The sequence below is a fragment of the Perna viridis genome, chromosome 2, assembly GCF_037379345.1.
Source record: "Perna viridis isolate PV_CMFRI_1.1 ecotype Kerala chromosome 2, ASM3737934v1, whole genome shotgun sequence".
Classification (NCBI taxonomy): Eukaryota; Metazoa; Mollusca; class Bivalvia; order Mytilida; family Mytilidae; genus Perna; species Perna viridis.
This window is the reverse complement of record NC_142446.1, coordinates 34,870,721-34,890,364: the sequence shown is the minus strand read 5'-3', so window position 1 is coordinate 34,890,364 and position 19,644 is coordinate 34,870,721. Positions and strand designations below refer to the sequence as shown.

At 33.7% G+C, this 19,644-nt stretch overlaps 1 protein-coding gene across 2 annotated transcripts in view; it reads left to right on the top strand.

Annotated features, from left to right (window-relative positions):
* Window positions 1–3,433: 3,433 nt before the first annotated feature.
* LOC148624803 (uncharacterized) overlaps window positions 3,434–19,644 on the top strand; it is a 66,930-nt gene continuing 50,719 nt past the window's right edge. Inside the window, exon 1 of one of the 2 annotated variants that reach the window (XM_088567711.1) lies at window positions 3,434–4,578. In XM_088567711.1, the coding sequence (XP_088423837.1) occupies window positions 4,078–4,578 (501 nt within the window). In that variant the 5' untranslated portion in view covers window positions 3,434–4,077. The remainder of the gene's footprint in view (window positions 4,579–19,644) is intronic. The other variant, XM_088567712.1, reaches the window with a different exon arrangement.

Below are 19,644 nucleotides of genomic sequence, written 5' to 3'. Positions count from 1 at the left end.
TGCCCGTGCTATCTATTACGTATGACGACATTTTCAAAGGTTGTATTCGAACATTTTTGAATATGATTACTTTTCAGTACATCTGGATAGATCTACATGCAAAACCTTGACATGCATCAAACTATGATTTTATCTTTCACCCCTATTTTATATTTTGATCCAAATCAAGTTCGGGGTTTCACATAGCAAAACATGGATTGGTCATTTATGAATATGGGGCCACGGGGCGTTACTACTCCTATATTACTGAACAGAATTAAATTAAACTTCTTCAGAATCTTTCCACATATTCCCATGTTGCACATTCGTTTTTAGATTTTGATCCAAATCATCATGGTTGTCAAAAGTGCATGCCATCAAATAGGGTGCGGGGGTATCAATTTAGGAAGCAATGCACATGTAGTGTGTCTTGTATCTTATGTTTTATGTGTATAATATGTGTTGTTGTATAGTTATTATTTATGTCAGTTAAAAGGTTTACAGAGCTTATGTTTGTATGTTAACTAAAATTCGACCTTAATCTTAAGAATATCTTCAGTGAATGATAAATCTAATGAGCCTTCTGTTTAGTCTGTAGCATTTTCTGTTTTGAATACCTTATTCGTTTTCCTAATATGCATATGAAATAAATATTAAAATGAGTATAGTAGATAAAAATAGCAAGACTTTTAAAAAATGATAGACAATCTTTAGAACCAAGAATGACGTCAGTTAGAGTGATATCCGAAAAACGAAATTCGAAGGAGAAAAATGTATTCGGAAAACATAAACAACACGACAAAGAGTCAATAACAGAACTATCAAATACAGAATGGAATATTATATTTATACATTAAACAAAGTCTATCAAAAATTAAAAAGGGAACCCTTTAACGTCGACTTTTATTATAAATGCAACGTAAATTTTCATAACTTTTATGTGTGATATTACATGTCACGAACCTTATAACTTTACATTGACTAATTATGAATATGAGCTTATATGAAATGTGTGTCATACAGAAAATATAATCATCCTATATATGTAAATAGTGATGTCGCAATACAAAATGACACGAGGCGTTGCAGGAACAATTATATTTTACCCAGCATGGTGTTTAAGGTGCTATGTGATCCGTGCATTGTTAATCCAGTTATCGAACTTATAAATTAGCGCTAAATAACGGCACTGATACACATGTATACAAATATGGAAACAGTTGCCCTTTGATACATGCAACTATATATGAAAATACAATGTACAGTTTGTGTATATCGTTTATTAAAAAAAATTCCTATGTTTGAAGCGATACTTTACCGGACTCCTGGTTTTCGTGATATGTTTTCCGCAACAATTATTCTTCTAATGTTCACATATTCTCATTTAAGAAAGAAATCGAGGAAAACTGTCATGAGTGTTATATTTAAACTTGAAAAACGTGGAACAAATCAAAACGAAGCAACGAACATGTATGGCGAAAGAAACAACAAAATATATAGAAAAAAAAGACGTGGAAAAAAAAGTCTAAATCTTAACACGTCAACGTTCGAGGTTGCTTAGCAAATGAAACAATGGTTTATTAATTATTGTTTGAAAATGTACAATGGGAAAGAAATGTGTCTTTTTGTAAGTTGAAAACCTCGAATTGTATACGCCAACAGATCTTTTTTCACGATATCACACTATCTGTTATTTGTTACACTTAATTTCGGTTTGTTATCCAGAAACAGAATGCCCTCTCAGGATCTGTATTTGAACATTGCTTCGTAGTGCTGCGCTGCAAAAGAGGCCTCAACATGCAATGAAGACTTGAAAATATGCACCCGCTCCTTTTTACCCGGGGGAAGTTTGGTTATGACGCTTGAGTTTCTATACAACATAACACGCGCTCTAAGAAGAAAAGAAACGTTACGACAGAAAATTCTGATTTAACAATATATTCTTCTTTTTTTCTGCATTGAATGTTGGCCGGATACATTTAATCATGACTGTTATATGTATATTTTTTTCAATCTATGAGGAAACAACCTCAATCACGTTGTGCACACTAAATAACTTGTTATTTTTCAAGTGTTCACCACAGGCACTGTGGTTATTTCAAATAGACCGAAAAATATAACAGTCATTCCTTATAATTCAATTTTAGTATTCCAAATTTAAGAAGTAAATTAGCAAAATGGGTGTGACGTCACAGTCACATTACAAACAAGTAGTATCTTTGAAAAAAAGATAGCCGACGCAGTAAAATTTGTTCTTTACTTATAATTTTCTACATTAAAATTTTCATTCTGGAAATAACACATGGTACGTAATTTCAATTTTCGTTGCAGTTTTTACGAACGCCACTCTGTATTTGGCCAATCGGGAAACAGAATTGCAACCAGGTGAATTGCGTTTCCATTGAAGAGCGTTTTTAAGGTCAAAGGGTAAAAAGCGAGACTAAAGCGATTGCGTCGGGAAAAAAATGTCAATCACCTCTTAGACCAAATTTAAATTTGGTCTATGAGGTAATCGAAATTGTTTTTTTTACCTATCAGAAAGCGTGTTACATCTGAAATTAAATTATCTACGGAAAACCCGGGGAATAACCTCATGTCCTTTTCTAACATTGATAGTATTTGGAAATCTTTCAAAAAGAAGTCAGTGAAAGGTAAGCCAGAATGCATGCATAAAGTATCTCTAGTTTGTGTTCTATGAGTTGAAACTTCATATGTGAGGCAATCGATAACAACAACACGCCAGAGTTTTATTAATACTTCTACTTAAAGAGCAATGTTACATACAATAATGCAATACTCGCATGTCACTTATACCTAATAGCTTAGATAAAACAAGAAGGCGTTAAAAGGTGCGAAAACTGTCCCTTAATAGTTGTTCATACCCAATTAGCTCACCGTTTTTAATCTGTAAAACAGGCTATAAAGTCGAGTTATATTATTATTTTCTGGAATAACGAATACTCGATATTAGCTACTCTGACGAACTGCCTTTGTGGGATTAATTTAGTGACATTAACCCGTTCAATTATTATATATTTATTCCTGTAATTAAGTTTATTATCCCTAACCTAATAAATTATGCTACACCATATAAATAATCAGATTGTGAACACTTCATTTAACGGTAGTTTTATTTATTCAAAGTCCAATATCAGAGAAAAAAATCTTCATATTTCGCTGGTGTTGTTAATAAAATGTATTACAATAGGAATTGTCTGGCAGGGCTGGCCAGATGTTAATTTGCAGTGACAGTTGTTAAGAGATTGTCCGCAGTTTGATTTCTATTGAAGGTCACTCGGCGCCCTATGACACTTTCCAACAGGTCAGAGAACTATCAGAAAAATCAATAATAATTCTTAATACACGGCCAATATACTGTTGTAGTGCCAAAAGCTAGCAGGAGAAACGTATCGATCGATTGTTGGAGGGGGAGAGACATTTCGTAATTTCATTTGTTTTTACTTTCTTGATTTACATTGCTTTTACACAGTTGTATACCTCCAATTTCAGTGGAAAATTTACATTAAACGGATACACAACAATGTTGTTGATATTCTAAAGATCTATGACTTGATATCTATTGATGCCACTATTTACATTATGACGGCGAAGGATTCACTATACGCTGTGAACTGCAGCTGACAAATTTTCTGAATCGCAGATCAACGTGTTGCTCCCGATGAGCATGCGCAATTGATGTGAGAGTTATATAGAATATTGGGAAGATGGCGGTGTAGTAAAGAATTTTAACAGTATATAGAATTCTTATAAGATAATGATTGGAATGGATTAATTTCTTTAATTATGTGGATAATTAACGGATAAGTGAAAACGGATGTAATTAACCGTTCAAGTGATGTCGTTTGCGGATTTCAGGAATTTCTTGCGCTCATCTGATTTATCTAAAGTGTGTGTATTAGCGAAATCAACAGGCGACCAAGAGGTAAAGAAATGCCTTAATATTCTGTGGTGGTCCTTGACAAACCGGGTTACATTTTTCTGTAAAAGTTCTAATTTTCCTTTAGGATAGCGTGAATATCCTAAGAACGTTAGGTTAATGTTTTACCAACGCTTTTCGTCATACCCCTTTTCTGAACTATGGTAACTTTCCTTGGTCATGTGGTATTGTCATTCGAAAAGCCGAGATTGTGTAAACAGGTTCTCCTTTTTGCTATTTACTTCCTGGTTTTTATAATAAAAGAGTGTTTTTGTATAGAATTCAGTTGTACAAATCAATGGATGGAGCTACCCTTTAATTCTTGTACAAGTACCAGTTTTTCTTTTGTAAGAAATCAGTGCCTTGAAATGCGACATAATTTCAGTGAAGAAATTTGCCAGTTGGAGACAAAGATGATGGCAAGAACGGGAGGATTAAGAAAAAGTAAATTCTTGAATTTTTGTAGTCATTACAATTTATACAAAGTGATACCTGAACGTGATAGATTGACTCAAATTGAAGGAATAAATTGTACGAAGTATTTACGGAGTGTAGAATGTCGTGATTCTTTAGCTGAAGCAATGTACAATCAGTTTGCCAATATGCTCAGTCGTGTGGACTGTTCAAAGCCTTATTCTGTCTGGAACTGTACGCATTGTTTGGTAAGTGTCAAGTGCTTGTTGTGTGGTTATTGGTTTTAAATGGGTGCACTCATAATCTTATCACGCGCCTCTTTTCACTATTGGCTTGAAAACAAATTTATTGAATTAGAATGTCATTTCATTTTTAGAAATATGACATTTCCTTAGGTTTTTACGTTTCATGCTAATATGTATCCGTTTAAGTATCCGTTTCATGACCAGTGGATTAATTTCTCAGAGTCAAGGAAACATATTCATTATCCAGATGGAGGTGAATGATATAAAATCCCAGTGAAATGTATGGCTATCGAGTACATCGTCGACGCACAGCATGACCTGAACGCATAGTACAGAATATCCATAGTAGACTAAGCAAATTAACTATTTACATGTGTATTTTGGCATATCCCTGCAGTGATCTAATTATGTATGACCATGAATGAATAAGAGTTTTCCTCCCACACTTGTTTTTATCATATTAACCTGTACTCCACACTCCCCCGAACTGCTTTATTTTTATTTTCAGTCAGTTCAGAATATATGGCCTCAGAAATCCATTATTCAGTTGTAATGGACTTCTTATGGCAGTAATTCCTGAAAGCTCTTTTTCTGTCATGCCCTGGTGCCACATCGCTCAATATTGTAGAAATATCTGATTCGACGGTTCTACTCAATACAGTTATATGCTTAACACGTTAAAATCTCTCCGTAATGCAAGTATACACTTGCACGTACACAAGTATTTGATTGAAATGGCGATTAAATGAAAATAAAAACTTGTTTATCAAAACTTAAAAACTGAACTTCCTGAGTGTTTTGCCAGTCTATAATTGGCCTAATTTCTGGACACGTGTTAACCGCACTGAAGATGAAAAGTAAACAAGTTTGGCTGCAGGTATTTGTGAAACATTTATCATTTAGGTTTAGCATTGTTCTAACATGTCTGGCCAGAAAATGATAAAAAACGACCGTCTAAAAGAATGATGTTTTCTAATATGATACTTGCATGTACATGTGTATCTGGAAAAGGTTGCACAAAGAACGTTTGTTTTTGAACGAAAAATTGCACATTTGACTGCAGCGTTAGTAGAATACGAGTTCTTGTATAAATTAAAGACGGGTGTCTTCAAAGTCGCTAATCACCAAATATTTCACTAATTTTGGCTTGCTTTCAACATTCGAAATGGCACGAATGTGATATGCTCTAGAATCGGATGACTTTCTATAGAATCCTGGTTCCCGTTCTCATACAATCAAACAACACACGTAGAACACATGTGTATGCTATTTAAGAGGTACATTTTGATCTCGTATGAATCTAGAAATGATGGTTTTACGGCACCGATCAGAAGCGTAAGGTGGTTTAGTAATATATATAATTATGCAAATCATATGCAAATGTAAAGTACTGAAATTACGAATGCAAGAAGTAGCTAACAATATTAGCGACTGAAAAAGGTACAATAAAGACTAGTACTATGTACATGGAAGTGACTTTCTCTCGAGTACTACAGCTTGTACAAACTTGCTGTATTTGTACTAATTCCAATCTAAAGCTATTCGAAATAGAAAGCAAGCCATTACGATCGTTTTAGTGTGCATGTTCTGCAAGACTGAGGAAGTGAAAAAAAATAAATTTACGAGTTATTTGCTTCATTCTCATTATAAAACATTTTCTAAACCCAATTAGAGGAATTTATAGAAGCTTTCATATTGCTGCTGTTTCCCATACTGATGTCAAATTATTGTTCCACGTCATTTCTAACGAGTAAAACAACCCTTTGAAGTCGAATGTAATTGTCCTACTGGAAACGGTTAATGGGTTCTCTTCTAAAACAGGTTCGTAAGCTTTCTTTTCTGTTTTGCTTTTTTTCGTAAAATAAGATTTAGTAAAAGTACAGAGAAACGTTTATCTTCCATGGCTTACACGCGACTATCGGCAATAAAAAAACAGGTGCGCTGAGAATCATTTGGAAACCCTATCGGTGTATACATCAGCTATATAAGAATACACATACATGTAACATGTTACGAAGGAGCACACATTGTGAACTTGATATTGGATGTAGTGTTTCCAATACTTTGATGGTATGTTTGAAGTCGGACTTTACTTACTCAACTACACCCATATTCCTAAAGCTTCAAACTGCAAAGGCAATTTAGGTTCGAACATTTCTGTACTAGACATGCTAGATGTTTCAGTATTGAATGCTAATTGATATTCTCTCTCCTGTGATACATTCCTATGATTAAGTTTGATGATAAAAGGTATGGGAATTTGTTAAACACACGAAGCATATGTGGAACAGCCAATTAAATATACGATCAATGATGGAATAATTAGATTGTACTTCAGGGTCAGAAAACAAAATGCATCAAAGACTAACTGATGCAAAGCGACCAAAGTCTGTAAGAATCTTATTTTTATAAAATGGAAAGAGTTATAATATATATCCAAATAACTCCCACTTTAAACCCCACAAAAGGCCTTTGTTTTTGACAGTTTTTATGGTTATCAGGACTACATTTGTGTATTATCTTCGATGAGTGTAAAAAAAACAAGTTTAGGCGCAGCTGACAATATAATCAACCTGGTGTAAAAACTGTTTGTGTACCTTTGCCGTTCATATTTCCACTGAACACTCATTCCATAAAATTTACAGTTGATTTTCTACAGATCTTATAAAGTAGGCGTTAAGTTCCGGTATTTTTTCAGATGTTTTCTTGTCATGCAATTCGATTTTGATATTGAGAGAAATCTAGACATGAAACATGAAACATACAAGCACTCTGCATTTCCTGTAGGTATAATTACTTAGATGTCTATTTCAAAACACGCAAGTATATTTCAATACTTGCATTCCAGAGTTGGTTTTGGTAACCTCATACATTTAGAGCAATAACTTGAAAAAAGGAAATTGTCGCTTTTTAATTGGTATAGTGCATTTTTATTCACGGCAGTTTTGGGAATATCAAAAAGTGCGGCAAATGTATATTTTTGATAAATGGCATGCGTGCGGTTTCTAAAAAAACATTAATAATTGATTAGATACTTAATTTTGCCAACAATACAATTGTATAATGGTTGTATTGCAAATACAAAATTCCATGACAATTAATAATAGAATAGAATAGAACAGATAAAAGAAGTATGTGTAGAGAAGAGATTCATCAATCTAACTTCCGTCTAAAACGAGTGCCCGCTTGTTAAGGGTGTTTATTTATTCATTTTTTTTCCTTCGGATGAAATTGAAATAAAAAATGAGCTCTTCATTTAATACATTATATTTTACAGTAAAACACTTTCAAATGGGCAGTCTTAGAGAGAGGAATGAGAAAATATCAGTTAAGAAATTACAAAAACAAACAAACAAAAAACCCAAATCAGCAATAAACAACACATTCTTCACTTTGCCCCTCTCCTAATCCCCATTAAAATTGAACATCTGCTGCCTTGACAGACATTACACTACTGAATGTACTAGAAATGTGTTTTTTCTGTAGATATTTTGCCAATATTCTATATTCATTACATTTTGATTAAATAAATGTTCACCAGCAAAGTCAGACACAATATCACAATGCAACCACCATGTGTTATATTACAAATATTTGAGGCGACAGACTCGGGATAAAAAAGCGCCAAAATCGATAATTATGGCGTTATATTAACCGGAACTTCATTGGAAAGATGATATGGAAATGTATCTTACTCGAGGCGAAACACCTGGTATCTGCAACAGATGTAGTTCTAATATTGATATAGTACCTGATTACCGATCCACGTGGCTTCAACATTGATAAATACTTGCTTAGCATTCCATATAATTACAGTAATAATGGTCACGGTTCCGTGTATCAAGTCGTTGGTTTATGTCCAGCCGTAAACGACTACATATGTTATATGGAAAATGAGATAAATTGAATCTGGAAGTAAATATAAAGTCCCTGATTGAACATGAGATCATGTTTCAAGACTCTATACATGGAATCACAAGTAAATTGGAGGATTGAAACTGGTATGCAATGCATTAATCTCATATTTTTGTTACCTATATTTTTCCTGTAAATCATATTGTTTACTGAAATGCAATAGTCTTCCAAACAAATATCATATTGCAACACCTATATTATCAACTACATGTTGTAAGGATTTATTTATAAAATATATATGGGTTTACGACAAAATCATAAAAAAAAATTATCAAATTTTCACTAATTTTTTGTGCATAAGGACATGTAGTAGTAGTTATTGTAGTAGAAGTAGTGAGGAGTAAAGGATAGTTTTAGGATCGTGCTATATTTCGACTCCTTTCGTTCTCCTGCTGTATTGATCGATGGTTAGCCTGAAGTTACATGTACATGTAGGGACTCGGATAAAACCCTGACCTATGGCATATTTGAAACACTGACACTCACTGAACTCGAACCAACACAACTGATTGCCAGCTACACACTTCCTGTTCGAAAAGTTGGGTATTTTAATTATTATACTTGGACGCCCATTCACGGTCAATTATATTTGTACGCATAATGGAAAAGGGAGTGCAAAATAAATGTTTCCAAAATATGGACCGTGGTGTATTCCCGTTTTTCCTTTACTCTCTACACCGCTATACATTGTTCATTTTTACATTCTGAAGTCTATAGATGGTTATACAACTGCATATTTGTATCATTACTAATGATGTATGCAACTAAATCACCGAGATTTAACCACTCTACCATCAATGTTAAGCTCTGTTGAAGGAAAGAATTATTCTCTTCTCTCCAGGGAACGATTTTATAGCAAGCATATTTTACTCAATCCATTTTATGGTTGTTTTACATGGTAGAAAAATATTGTTTATTATTGTTTCAAATGAATAGTTAGCAGAGTAATGTTTGTGTAAAGTTGTTTAATAAATTCGATTGTTAATTTAGATGAGAGAAAGTTGAACAAATTGATTTGACATGCTGACATAATACGGCGTTAAGCAGTGTGTGTGATTGATTTAAAAGAAACGCCGTATAACTTACACGAGAAGTTATGGTTGTGTTTGCGGAAGAAAGGGAGATAACCTTCAATACGACTTTTTTTATCAATTTAGATCGAAGATCAGAATTGATATAGCAGTCGCCAGAGCCTTTAGATTTGTAAAGCCTGTTAGCATCTGAAATTATCTTACACTGCCGCAGGAAAATAGTACCAGTGGAATACCAAATTAAGGTTCAAACGCAGGTAGTCAGGTTCACTTTCTATGTATTTCTAATACATCATATTTAATTTTATGCTATTTACGCCAATGAACAAAACCAATAAACAACTTTCACTGCGAACTAAATACATGTATTTAATTTGGTTTGTATTAACAACGATCCAGTTAAAAAGGTTACCTCTAACCTCAGCAGTACCTGTTTATAACCTATGCACTTACCCAAATAAACCAATCGTTGATTATATTATACCCATGTCGATGTATTTGAGTAAGTTGCCTACAAATGCAATATTCTTAGACGCATAATAAACCATTTGATGTTTAGCTAGAAGTGAAAACCCATCGAGATTATAAATAGACCTCGTTCGACCATAGAAATGAAAAAGAGCAATGCTGAGTGCCAAATTTTAGAGCTGTCTTCAGATATTTCATGCAAGGCCTGGCGGATCCATATATTTACAAAAAAAAACTTTTAACAAAAGGGTAACATAATCCTTGAAATCATCCTGATCTATCACCCACTGTATCGTGTACTTTAATAACGGTTATCGCCTCATGACATCGGAAGCCCAAAAATGAAACTTTGCTTAGAGACGATGGCATCGGAATTTCGACAATGGATCTAAGGAATGGTATTAGTCTGTGATCTGGTGATATTGCTTTTTGTAATAATAATTCTATTTGGCTATTTGGGCATGTGTTATAATGATAGAGTCGTAGGTACTTCAGGGCCTTAAAAGTGCATGGCGAGCGTTTCTTGCATAAGACATACTTTTTGAAATTTTATTCTAAGACTTTGACGTTTACGTTAATGTACGCGTCTCTGGAATTAGGTGTCCACAAATTAAGTGCTTTTACACAACACACATGTGTCTATGCAATAAATTGTAGGATTTGAGCTATATAGCTCATCAACTAAGAAATGCAGCTAGTTGAGAAGGACATGTATCTAAGGGCATGCTTTATTTAAATGACTGTGGCTTAAGTTTGAATGATTCGATAGACAGTTTCAACCTGGAGATCTTTAAATTGAACTTTGACTTGAAAATTTAGAAATTAGGAATGGCCAACTAGTAGTTTGTAGTTCAATTATGCAGTATGTTGGGTGTTTTGTGTTATTAGTAATTCATATCTAGGTGTTCCATATAAACCAATATCGAACCTGAATATTTCGCAAACTGGCGCACTGTAAGCTACGATGTATCGCACTTTGTTGTGTGTTAATTAAATGTCCTTCGTAATCAGAATGGTGAATTTAAAAAAAAAATTATTCATAGAGTTCATTATTGACTAACGTTCGAAAATTAGCGTAAATATGACAAAAACTGCCAAAAACAAAACAAAAACAAAAAAAAATCAAAAGTTCGCCAATACAGGCTTTAGCCGTCCAATGCGTCGTTTACCCATCCAATACGGGATTTAGTCGTCCAATACGGCTTTTACCCGTCCAGTAGGTCATATTGACCTGGTAAAGACCAATATTAGCCTAGGCCTATATGACGTATTGGACTAGTTAGTCAATAAAGGTACAACTGCGTAAGGTTTTCTATATTACCTGAGTTATTGGTCCCCGCCTAGTCGTATTGGATGTCGTCTACACCTCAGACCAATATGGCTAGCCTCGGACTATAACTATACTCGGCGTCACATAAATAACATACTGTTAAAATTTGAATAAAAATATTTTCTACGACTTTATTGACACCTACCTTCGTTTAAATTGTCTTAAATGACTTGCTCATTCGTTTAGCCAAACGGCTTCTCCCTAAACATTGAATCGTTAAATTCCGGTCAGATTTTAATTCTAGGTGCCAATATTTACATTGTAAAAAGTCGGCCATGTTTACAGTGATCGGGTTGCTAGGAGATGTTGTTTACGTTTAAATGGTTTGTCCAAAAACAGAAGAACCCAGAATGCACTTCGGCGTTATTTCGGATATCTCGGATTTATTTTACGCGAACAACGTACAATACCGAGAAGTTGATCAAGCAGACGATTGTCACCGGAGTTCGACGGGAACTTACGAACTTCGTTTGTAAACAAATCGTCCCGTAAAAACCAACATGGCGAATATTAGTATGGGATTTTCCCGTAAGGATTTGTTACGCATGATTTAAGCTAATAAGCGACTTGTTTTTGAGAAGCTGTTTGGCTAAACGAATGAGCAAGTCATTTAAGACAATTTAAACGAGGTTGGTGTCAATAAATTCGTAGAAAATATTTTTATTCAAATTTTAACAGTATGTTATTTATGTGACGCCGAGTATAAGCAAATATGGAAAACCTTACAAGATATATCATTGTTAATTGCCTTTGGAAGGAGAAATTCTTATATTGAAAATGGAACCAAACAAACTCCGTTGTGAAGATGTTGGACAACTTTTATTCAGACAAGAGTTTTTCTATTAAATAACTTCCTCGTTAACGATATCGTTGGTTCTTTCTCAACCAAAAAATTCATTAAGTCACAACAATCGTGTCCAGCTTCTTCACAGATCTAAACAATCGTTACCTGATTTACTATAAAGTACTCTTCAAGCTTGTTAGCTCTGCTATCCTTTCACACGACATAAGTTCTGCCCATTTACATTCACGTAGCTTTTTGTGTGTACTATACCAATTTACCTTTGAGATCGATTATATTCCTACTTGGGCACTTTGCAATTGCAAATCTACTTTTACACAGGAGATTGGAAGTTTATAGCATAATAAAAAAGCAAGGTTTATATACTATGCCATGTATCTGAATAAACTGATTAAAAGTATAATATGCAGTTTGAAAGCCATATAACCCATCTATCACACATTTTACGATAGAGTGGCAGCTTATATTAGAACAAACGTAGCCAAAGTGTGATTTTGAATTTAAAGGTTTGAAATGTGACTCTACAAAGGTAATAAAAGTTTTATGTTGTATCCTCCTTCCTGAAGTCTGTATTGATTCGAATACAAAAATGCGGAAGCACTTCTTGTTTTACCAACATTTTAAGATCTTTTAGCTATAAAACTAGTTTATTTTACAAACCTAGTTGAATTGATTCGGAAAAAGTAATTAGTTACCGAGCTTACAAGAAAATCAGTGCGAACATGGAAAATTTTCCTGCAATTTTCAGCATTTTTTGGATCTATAATCAATTTAATCCGAAACAATCTGACAGTTCAGGTAATCCCAGGTGTGCGTGTATCGCTTAATTACAGGTAACTGAAGTCGAGACGAATTAAGGTTTTCAGCTCATTAAGCTATTGATATTTGAACGGGAAACAGCAATGGGACCTCTAATGAAGATAACTTACCTAAAGAACTGTTAAGAACAAGGGTGATATATAGAAAATGGTTAAAGAGAATAATGTTCTACTTTTTGAAATACAAATTATCACGCAAATGTTCAGTGTTTAGTACTATAACAAGGACCGAATTTTTCATGCACTGGTGTACGAAGAGATTCATAGATGATTCTTTGAATAAAATCTAACATTAAATATAGGCCTATGTATATTTCTATTGAAGTGATTAGCCAAAGGAAAATGATAAATCCTGCATCTACAGATAATCACAACTTCTGTAAATGAAAGTATTATTAAAAAAAAACACCTGTTTCTCATACTATCCTGACTTGACCCTTTATACAACAGCGAGAAACCTTGACGTAACGAAATCTGAAAGATAACACATGGAAAAGATAAAAGGTTCATGTGCAATAGTTGAAATGAATGAACTTTTTTGCACTTAAAATGTTAATCTGTGATAAAAAAAAAAATAGAAACCCATCTGTAGATATTGATGGAAAATCAAAACTTTGCTCACGAACTTTTGATAATATTATCAAGGGACATTTGTCATTTTTTGAAATCATCACGACATTGCTATCACATCGGAAGTTGTTTGATCAGTCACTAAACTGGGTCAAGGTATAGCGAGAATGGGTATGGTGAATGTGTCAAAGAGACAAACAATCTTGCCCCGATGTGGTTGAAAATAACTATACTGACCCGCAATAAAAAAAAAAGAACAAAAACAAAAAAATAAAAATATTCTGACTCCACAAAATTAATTAGCCCTCTCCTATCAGAATCAACTACTTGTTTTCTAAGTGTGATCGACCAAATTACAGATATCTAGCCATTTTATTATTTTCATGTTGAAACAATTGCATAAATTGTTCTACATAAATTCAACAAGACATGTATAAGTCAATACTGAAAAAATAATATACTATTTTCGTGACATATTCATCTTAATAAGAAAACCCGAATGCCTGAAAATTTTTTGGCTGATCTTTAAGCTCGGTATTTGGTTAACACGTTCATAATTAGGGCGACCAACTTAAAGGGACTTGTATATACTGTATTGTTTTGATTTTGGTATTAATATGTTTTTCTGTACCACAATTCATAACCTTATGCCTGATAACATGAAAGTACTAGAACAACGTCATGATGCAGTGAGGGTTTTTTTCCCGACACAGTCAGTACTCGCTTTTTACCCGATGACCTTAAAAAACGCTCTTCCGTGGAAACGCAAGTCACCTGGTCGCAATTCTGTTTCCTGATTGGCCAAATACTGATAACTTTGTGGGGTTCGGAAATGATTGATTGATTGATTGTTTGGATTTAACGCCCGAGCACCAATATTTCAGCTATATTCAGGCGATTAACATGAAGTGGATGATAAAATGAACATGAAATGATGATGAAATGAAAAATGGGATGGAACACAAGGAAAATGGAGTCGACAAATTTTGATTGCCACTGGAAATAGGGAGAGGTGGGTAGGGTCGGGCAATTTAGCCTCCTGCGGCCGAGCCCTATGGTTCCTACTCCAGGAGAATACCACAGTAGGGTTCTTTAATGTGCGAGGAACGTGGCATCTTTCCCAACACTATGCACCACTATGGTTTGCGGTCAGGTTTTCCGTATTATAGCCTGACAAACCCAGCATGGAACACGCCAGGTGTACCCCATTCCACCACTTGGAGCACACAACCCAGTTGCTCTGTGGGCAGAGCACCCTAGCCCCCGGCTAGGGTTCTGAGCACTATTTAGTCGCCTTTTACAAGCTTAGCGCTGCTGCCTATTCTTTTGACACCTGGACCTGCATGGAGCTTGGGGTTCGAAAAAAACTGTATCGAAATTGTGTGCCATGTGTTATTTCCTGAATGAAATGTAGAAAATTATAAGTAGAAAGAACAAAATTTTACTGTGTCGACTATCTGTTTTGTAAGATAGTACTTGTTTATATTTGTTCAATTAACATTAAGTGTCATAAGCAAGAGTTCAACGAGGTAACTTGCTTTTTGACCACAGCAGAAGCTGGTTTTTCAATAATAATTCGATAAATACACATATAGATGTAGCTATATAGAATTTCAGGAATGTCTACAAGAGATAAGATAAACAAAGATAAATAACAGACTTCAGAAGCATATTGTACAAAACACGTGGAGTGTATCTAAGAACATATAGATAATACAAATGAAAACCGGAAAGACTTGATACTGCTAAAACATGTACCGCACTTAATGCCCAAAATTATACGAGTGGTTAAAAATGAAAAGAGATTAATGATGAATTCCATTATGAGTAAAATCGATCATATAGAAAATTGAACGTCCGCTCTTTTATAATGACTGTGTAAATAATTGTTTGATTTGTGCTAAGGATAGAAATTTCTTCAATATTTGTATACTAGATGATTATTATTGATCTGTTTCAGTCAAAAGGTCATTCCTGAAAGAAGCATAAAATATTCAATGTCTTTGTACGCTCACTGATTTATTTACAATTAGCCCATATGCATAGATTAAGACTCTTATAGTGTGTTTAGATGCAACAACAGAAAGTGAGGATTCTTTGTTAGGGGCATTTTTTCTGAGAAAACATTAGTATCAGTGTGTAAGGGTTAAATCAAAGATCAAATGAATAACACAATGGACTTTTCAGAATATTTTCAATATAAAATATTTTTCTAGATTAATGACTCGACGACCAAGCTGTCTTTCACTCATACAAATAGACTGCATCTTCTCTCTTGGATGTGATCAATAAAATGAATCGAGCTAAGAAAATTGGATTATATATATATGATTTGAGATTTGACATTTTCTTCTCACACACTCCTCGCAGCTGAAAAAATTCTTCTGAGCTTAAACGTTAAGATAGCAAAATTGTAGAAATCAATGTAAATTACAGAAAAGCTGAAGATAATAAGTTTCAAATTGAAAAAGGTATTAATTTCTATTCCATAGTGTCTTAAAATCTTTGACAAATATATTTTGTTCGTTATCTTAGCAAAATAGTCGCAACAATTTTACGATTTATGCATCATACTATGTATAACCCTTGTGCACTACATTGAACTTCTGAATCAATGTATACTTTGCATGCAGATCTAGCGTCCAATCACTTCGACTTAAGAATGTAGATCTAGGGTAAGGGACATAACTCATGAAATCAGTGATATGTTTGCATCATACTCAATTTCACCATAGCCTCTCAAGCTTTCGTTTGAAACAGAATAAAATGAATCCAAGTTAATTAGATGCTTACATAAGATTGATGTAAAATGCTGAATACAAATGTTCCAGTAATTTTTAAGAGTTATGTCCCTTACCCTAGGTCTACTTCCTTAATAAATACTCATCTCAAATGTCAAAATAATTGTAACAATACAGAACAAAACAAAATAAATAAAAATAAACAAAAATAAATTTAAAATAAAAAACAAACGGAAAACCTTAAACACTTGTTTACAGTTCATTAAAAAAAATTTTCATTGTACATTTGTATATTTCAACGTCCAGGGACGGGTTTCATAAATCATCTCAAACTGATATTTTCTTTAACTCAGATTCCAACCAATCTAATCGCTTGAAATCGAAGTTATAAAATTTCAGTTGTAAAGACTGTTTATGAACTCGGGCTCTTTGCATTTACAATGTGACATTCAAGCTATATCCCACAGATGGAAGGGGATGAATGTAACATACAAAGTACAATTCGAAGTCGTAGCCCAACATTCGTCACTATATTGACCAAGGGTATTGTACATGGAAGTACTCGCGACACCTCGCATGGGGCTGTCATTATACCAGAATACAATCGTAAGAAACACAGTCAAATTAAAACAAAAATGACCAAAAAAAATTTGGGCGCACAAAACGCTTTGTTTCTATTCTAGTTTTACAGTATGCTTACTAGAGGTCGTCGAGGTAAATTACAAGGGGATTATACACGTATAACTATGTATAATTATTGAAAAATAATATGAAATTAGAGATGTGAAAATAAGTATAATCTTATATGATATCAGGCTTATTATGATGTCTTCTACTTCTCGAAGTCTAATATATATTTAATGTTCAATTATTCTATACAAACTAATAAGAAAGTTCTCGTTTCAAATCATTTTATTTTCTTGGTCTTTTAGTATACAAATAGACCTTGAAGATATATTATACACCAGAAACTTTAAACATTTGGATTATAAGTTCAGGCTGGTGTTGTGTGTTTGAGTTGTGTATTTATTGTTATAAGACAGTGATGTTGTTGGAAGCGAAAAAAAAACATTTAAAATATGTTTAAAAGCAATTTTACTTCCGTATTGGCAGTTAATGATATCTTAGATTTTTACATGTAGTTACATTCAAACATAACTTGTCGACCAAACTGATCATCGATGACATATTGGTAAAATATCGATTGATAATTAACTGAAAAAAAAATTCATGGTTAACACATTTTCTTGTTTTTTCATTGTTAGAGACATAAAAAAACAAACAATGTTAAGGAATAATGGGTAGACATCAAGCGAGCCAGTGGTTCTTCGGGAATTTCATACACGTCAATTCGGTGCGTAATCTTTATCAAGATGTCAATCTATTAACGCAAAATAAGAAAGCGTAAAAATATTTTTACATGCTGAAAATAATACAAAATGACTGAAGGTGTCCACATACTAGTGATCTGACCCCATGTGACAGTACCTTTTCGGTAATTTTACCAATATGCATCGGTGATTTTTTTATATAGCTAGCCAAACCCCTTTATATATTACAGATTTTCCATTAAAATTTTGACTTCACAAATGCAATAATACATCAACTTTTGAATTCAACATCAAAATTCATTTTGTAAATAAAAGTGCTATTAAAAAAAATTATGTCTACAATTTCTTTTTTTAACACGAAAATCATAAGAAATTTTAATGTGACCTTTTTATTTAACCCACATGACAAATTTCTATGCTTCATTTAAGCCGATAAATGGAATGGGAAACAGCACCAAATGTATAAATGACAAACAGACGAACAGACATTATGTTAAAACAAAATGATTTATTATACGTTGTTAACAATCGACGCATGCATTTACTTGAATTTTATTTCGTGAGTGCTAATGAAAATTTAAGATAATCTAGCGAGGTTTTGCGTATCTACAGGTACAAAAAAATCACAGTGACGCAATTTTATTTAAGAAAATGCACTTAAGCATCTTCTTTCTACTATACCAGTAACACATTGGCAGACAGTCGGACGATTTATACCAAACGATTAGAATGATAAAAGCGATCTGACAGCTTCGGGAGTTGAAAGGCAACTCGGTTAGAACGTGTATATGATATCGGTAAAACGGTTTACAGTTCCCGGAAGACTTTGAATAGGATCAATTTCAAGCTAGCCAGTTGACACAAACTAATACTTTAAATGAATATGTTTTGCTGCATAGAATTTTGTAATACAAACGAGATTACACAAGGGAGATATTTAATTTCTGTGTAATACTATTCAACTAGTCTGTACCATTTTTTAAAAGAAGAATAATGATCCCTGACGCGGCTTGTCGGTTTGTTCAAGCAGCGACATTTGGTCTTATCGAAAGAACACACAAACCAAATGCATCACGCTTAACCCAAGCATTGACAATAGCGCAGTCATAGAAATTTTAGCACAAATTATTGGAAATAATCTCAGGGGGTAAATGAGCATGCGATCATATTTCCTGCCGATCGATTGTGTCGGAGAAAGGTTTAAATAATTCTTGCTTTATATCAAAGACTATAGAGTTCGTTTATTACTGCCGTTCAACGCGATTTCCGGGAGTTCGCTTTGCGTTAAAACTTATATTACGACGGGCAATTTTGTCTCATGTCTTGTTTTTATGGCCTCAGACCAGTGACCATGACGTCTGTGTGGCGGAGTAGGAGGGAATTTAATATTGTTGTAGACATATCAGCCTTATTTCTTCTGCTGTCTGCTATTGATGTACAAAACACATCAACTCAGTAAGAAGCGTGTTAATTCCCACTGCTATAAAGCGGCGTTATCATATTTTTGGTTACTTTGTCCATTTCATTAAAATCCCTCGAGCTTTTAGGGAGGACTTGCATTAACTAAGTTTCAATATTTAAAACCCTAATGTTGAATCATATCCCTTTGAAATCCCCCGACAATAATTTTATTCCTTCATGTACATCTGCATATGATGACAAACCTTCCAAGAAATTTCCTCAAAATTAGAAGGAGTTGGGTTTACGAAGAAAACGCTTTAGTTAGACTACTCTCCCATTGAACTTCTCTCTCGTCAGTGATTATATTCCTTCATACACATCAAAATATAATGTCAAACCTTCCTATAAAATTTTAACTAAAAACCCTTAACAGTTTAGGAGAAGTTGCGCTTACAAGAAAAACTATTTTAGTTGAATTATCTCCCTTTAGAGTCATTTGACAGTAATAGTAATAATATTTCTTTTTCAAATCTGTAAGGCAAATATACTTATAAAATTTCACCAAAATTTCCTAAATACCATTCCTTTATACACATCAATATAAAATCTCAAATTTTCCTTTAAAATATTCCTCCTAAATATTGATTTCGTGAAGTAAAAAT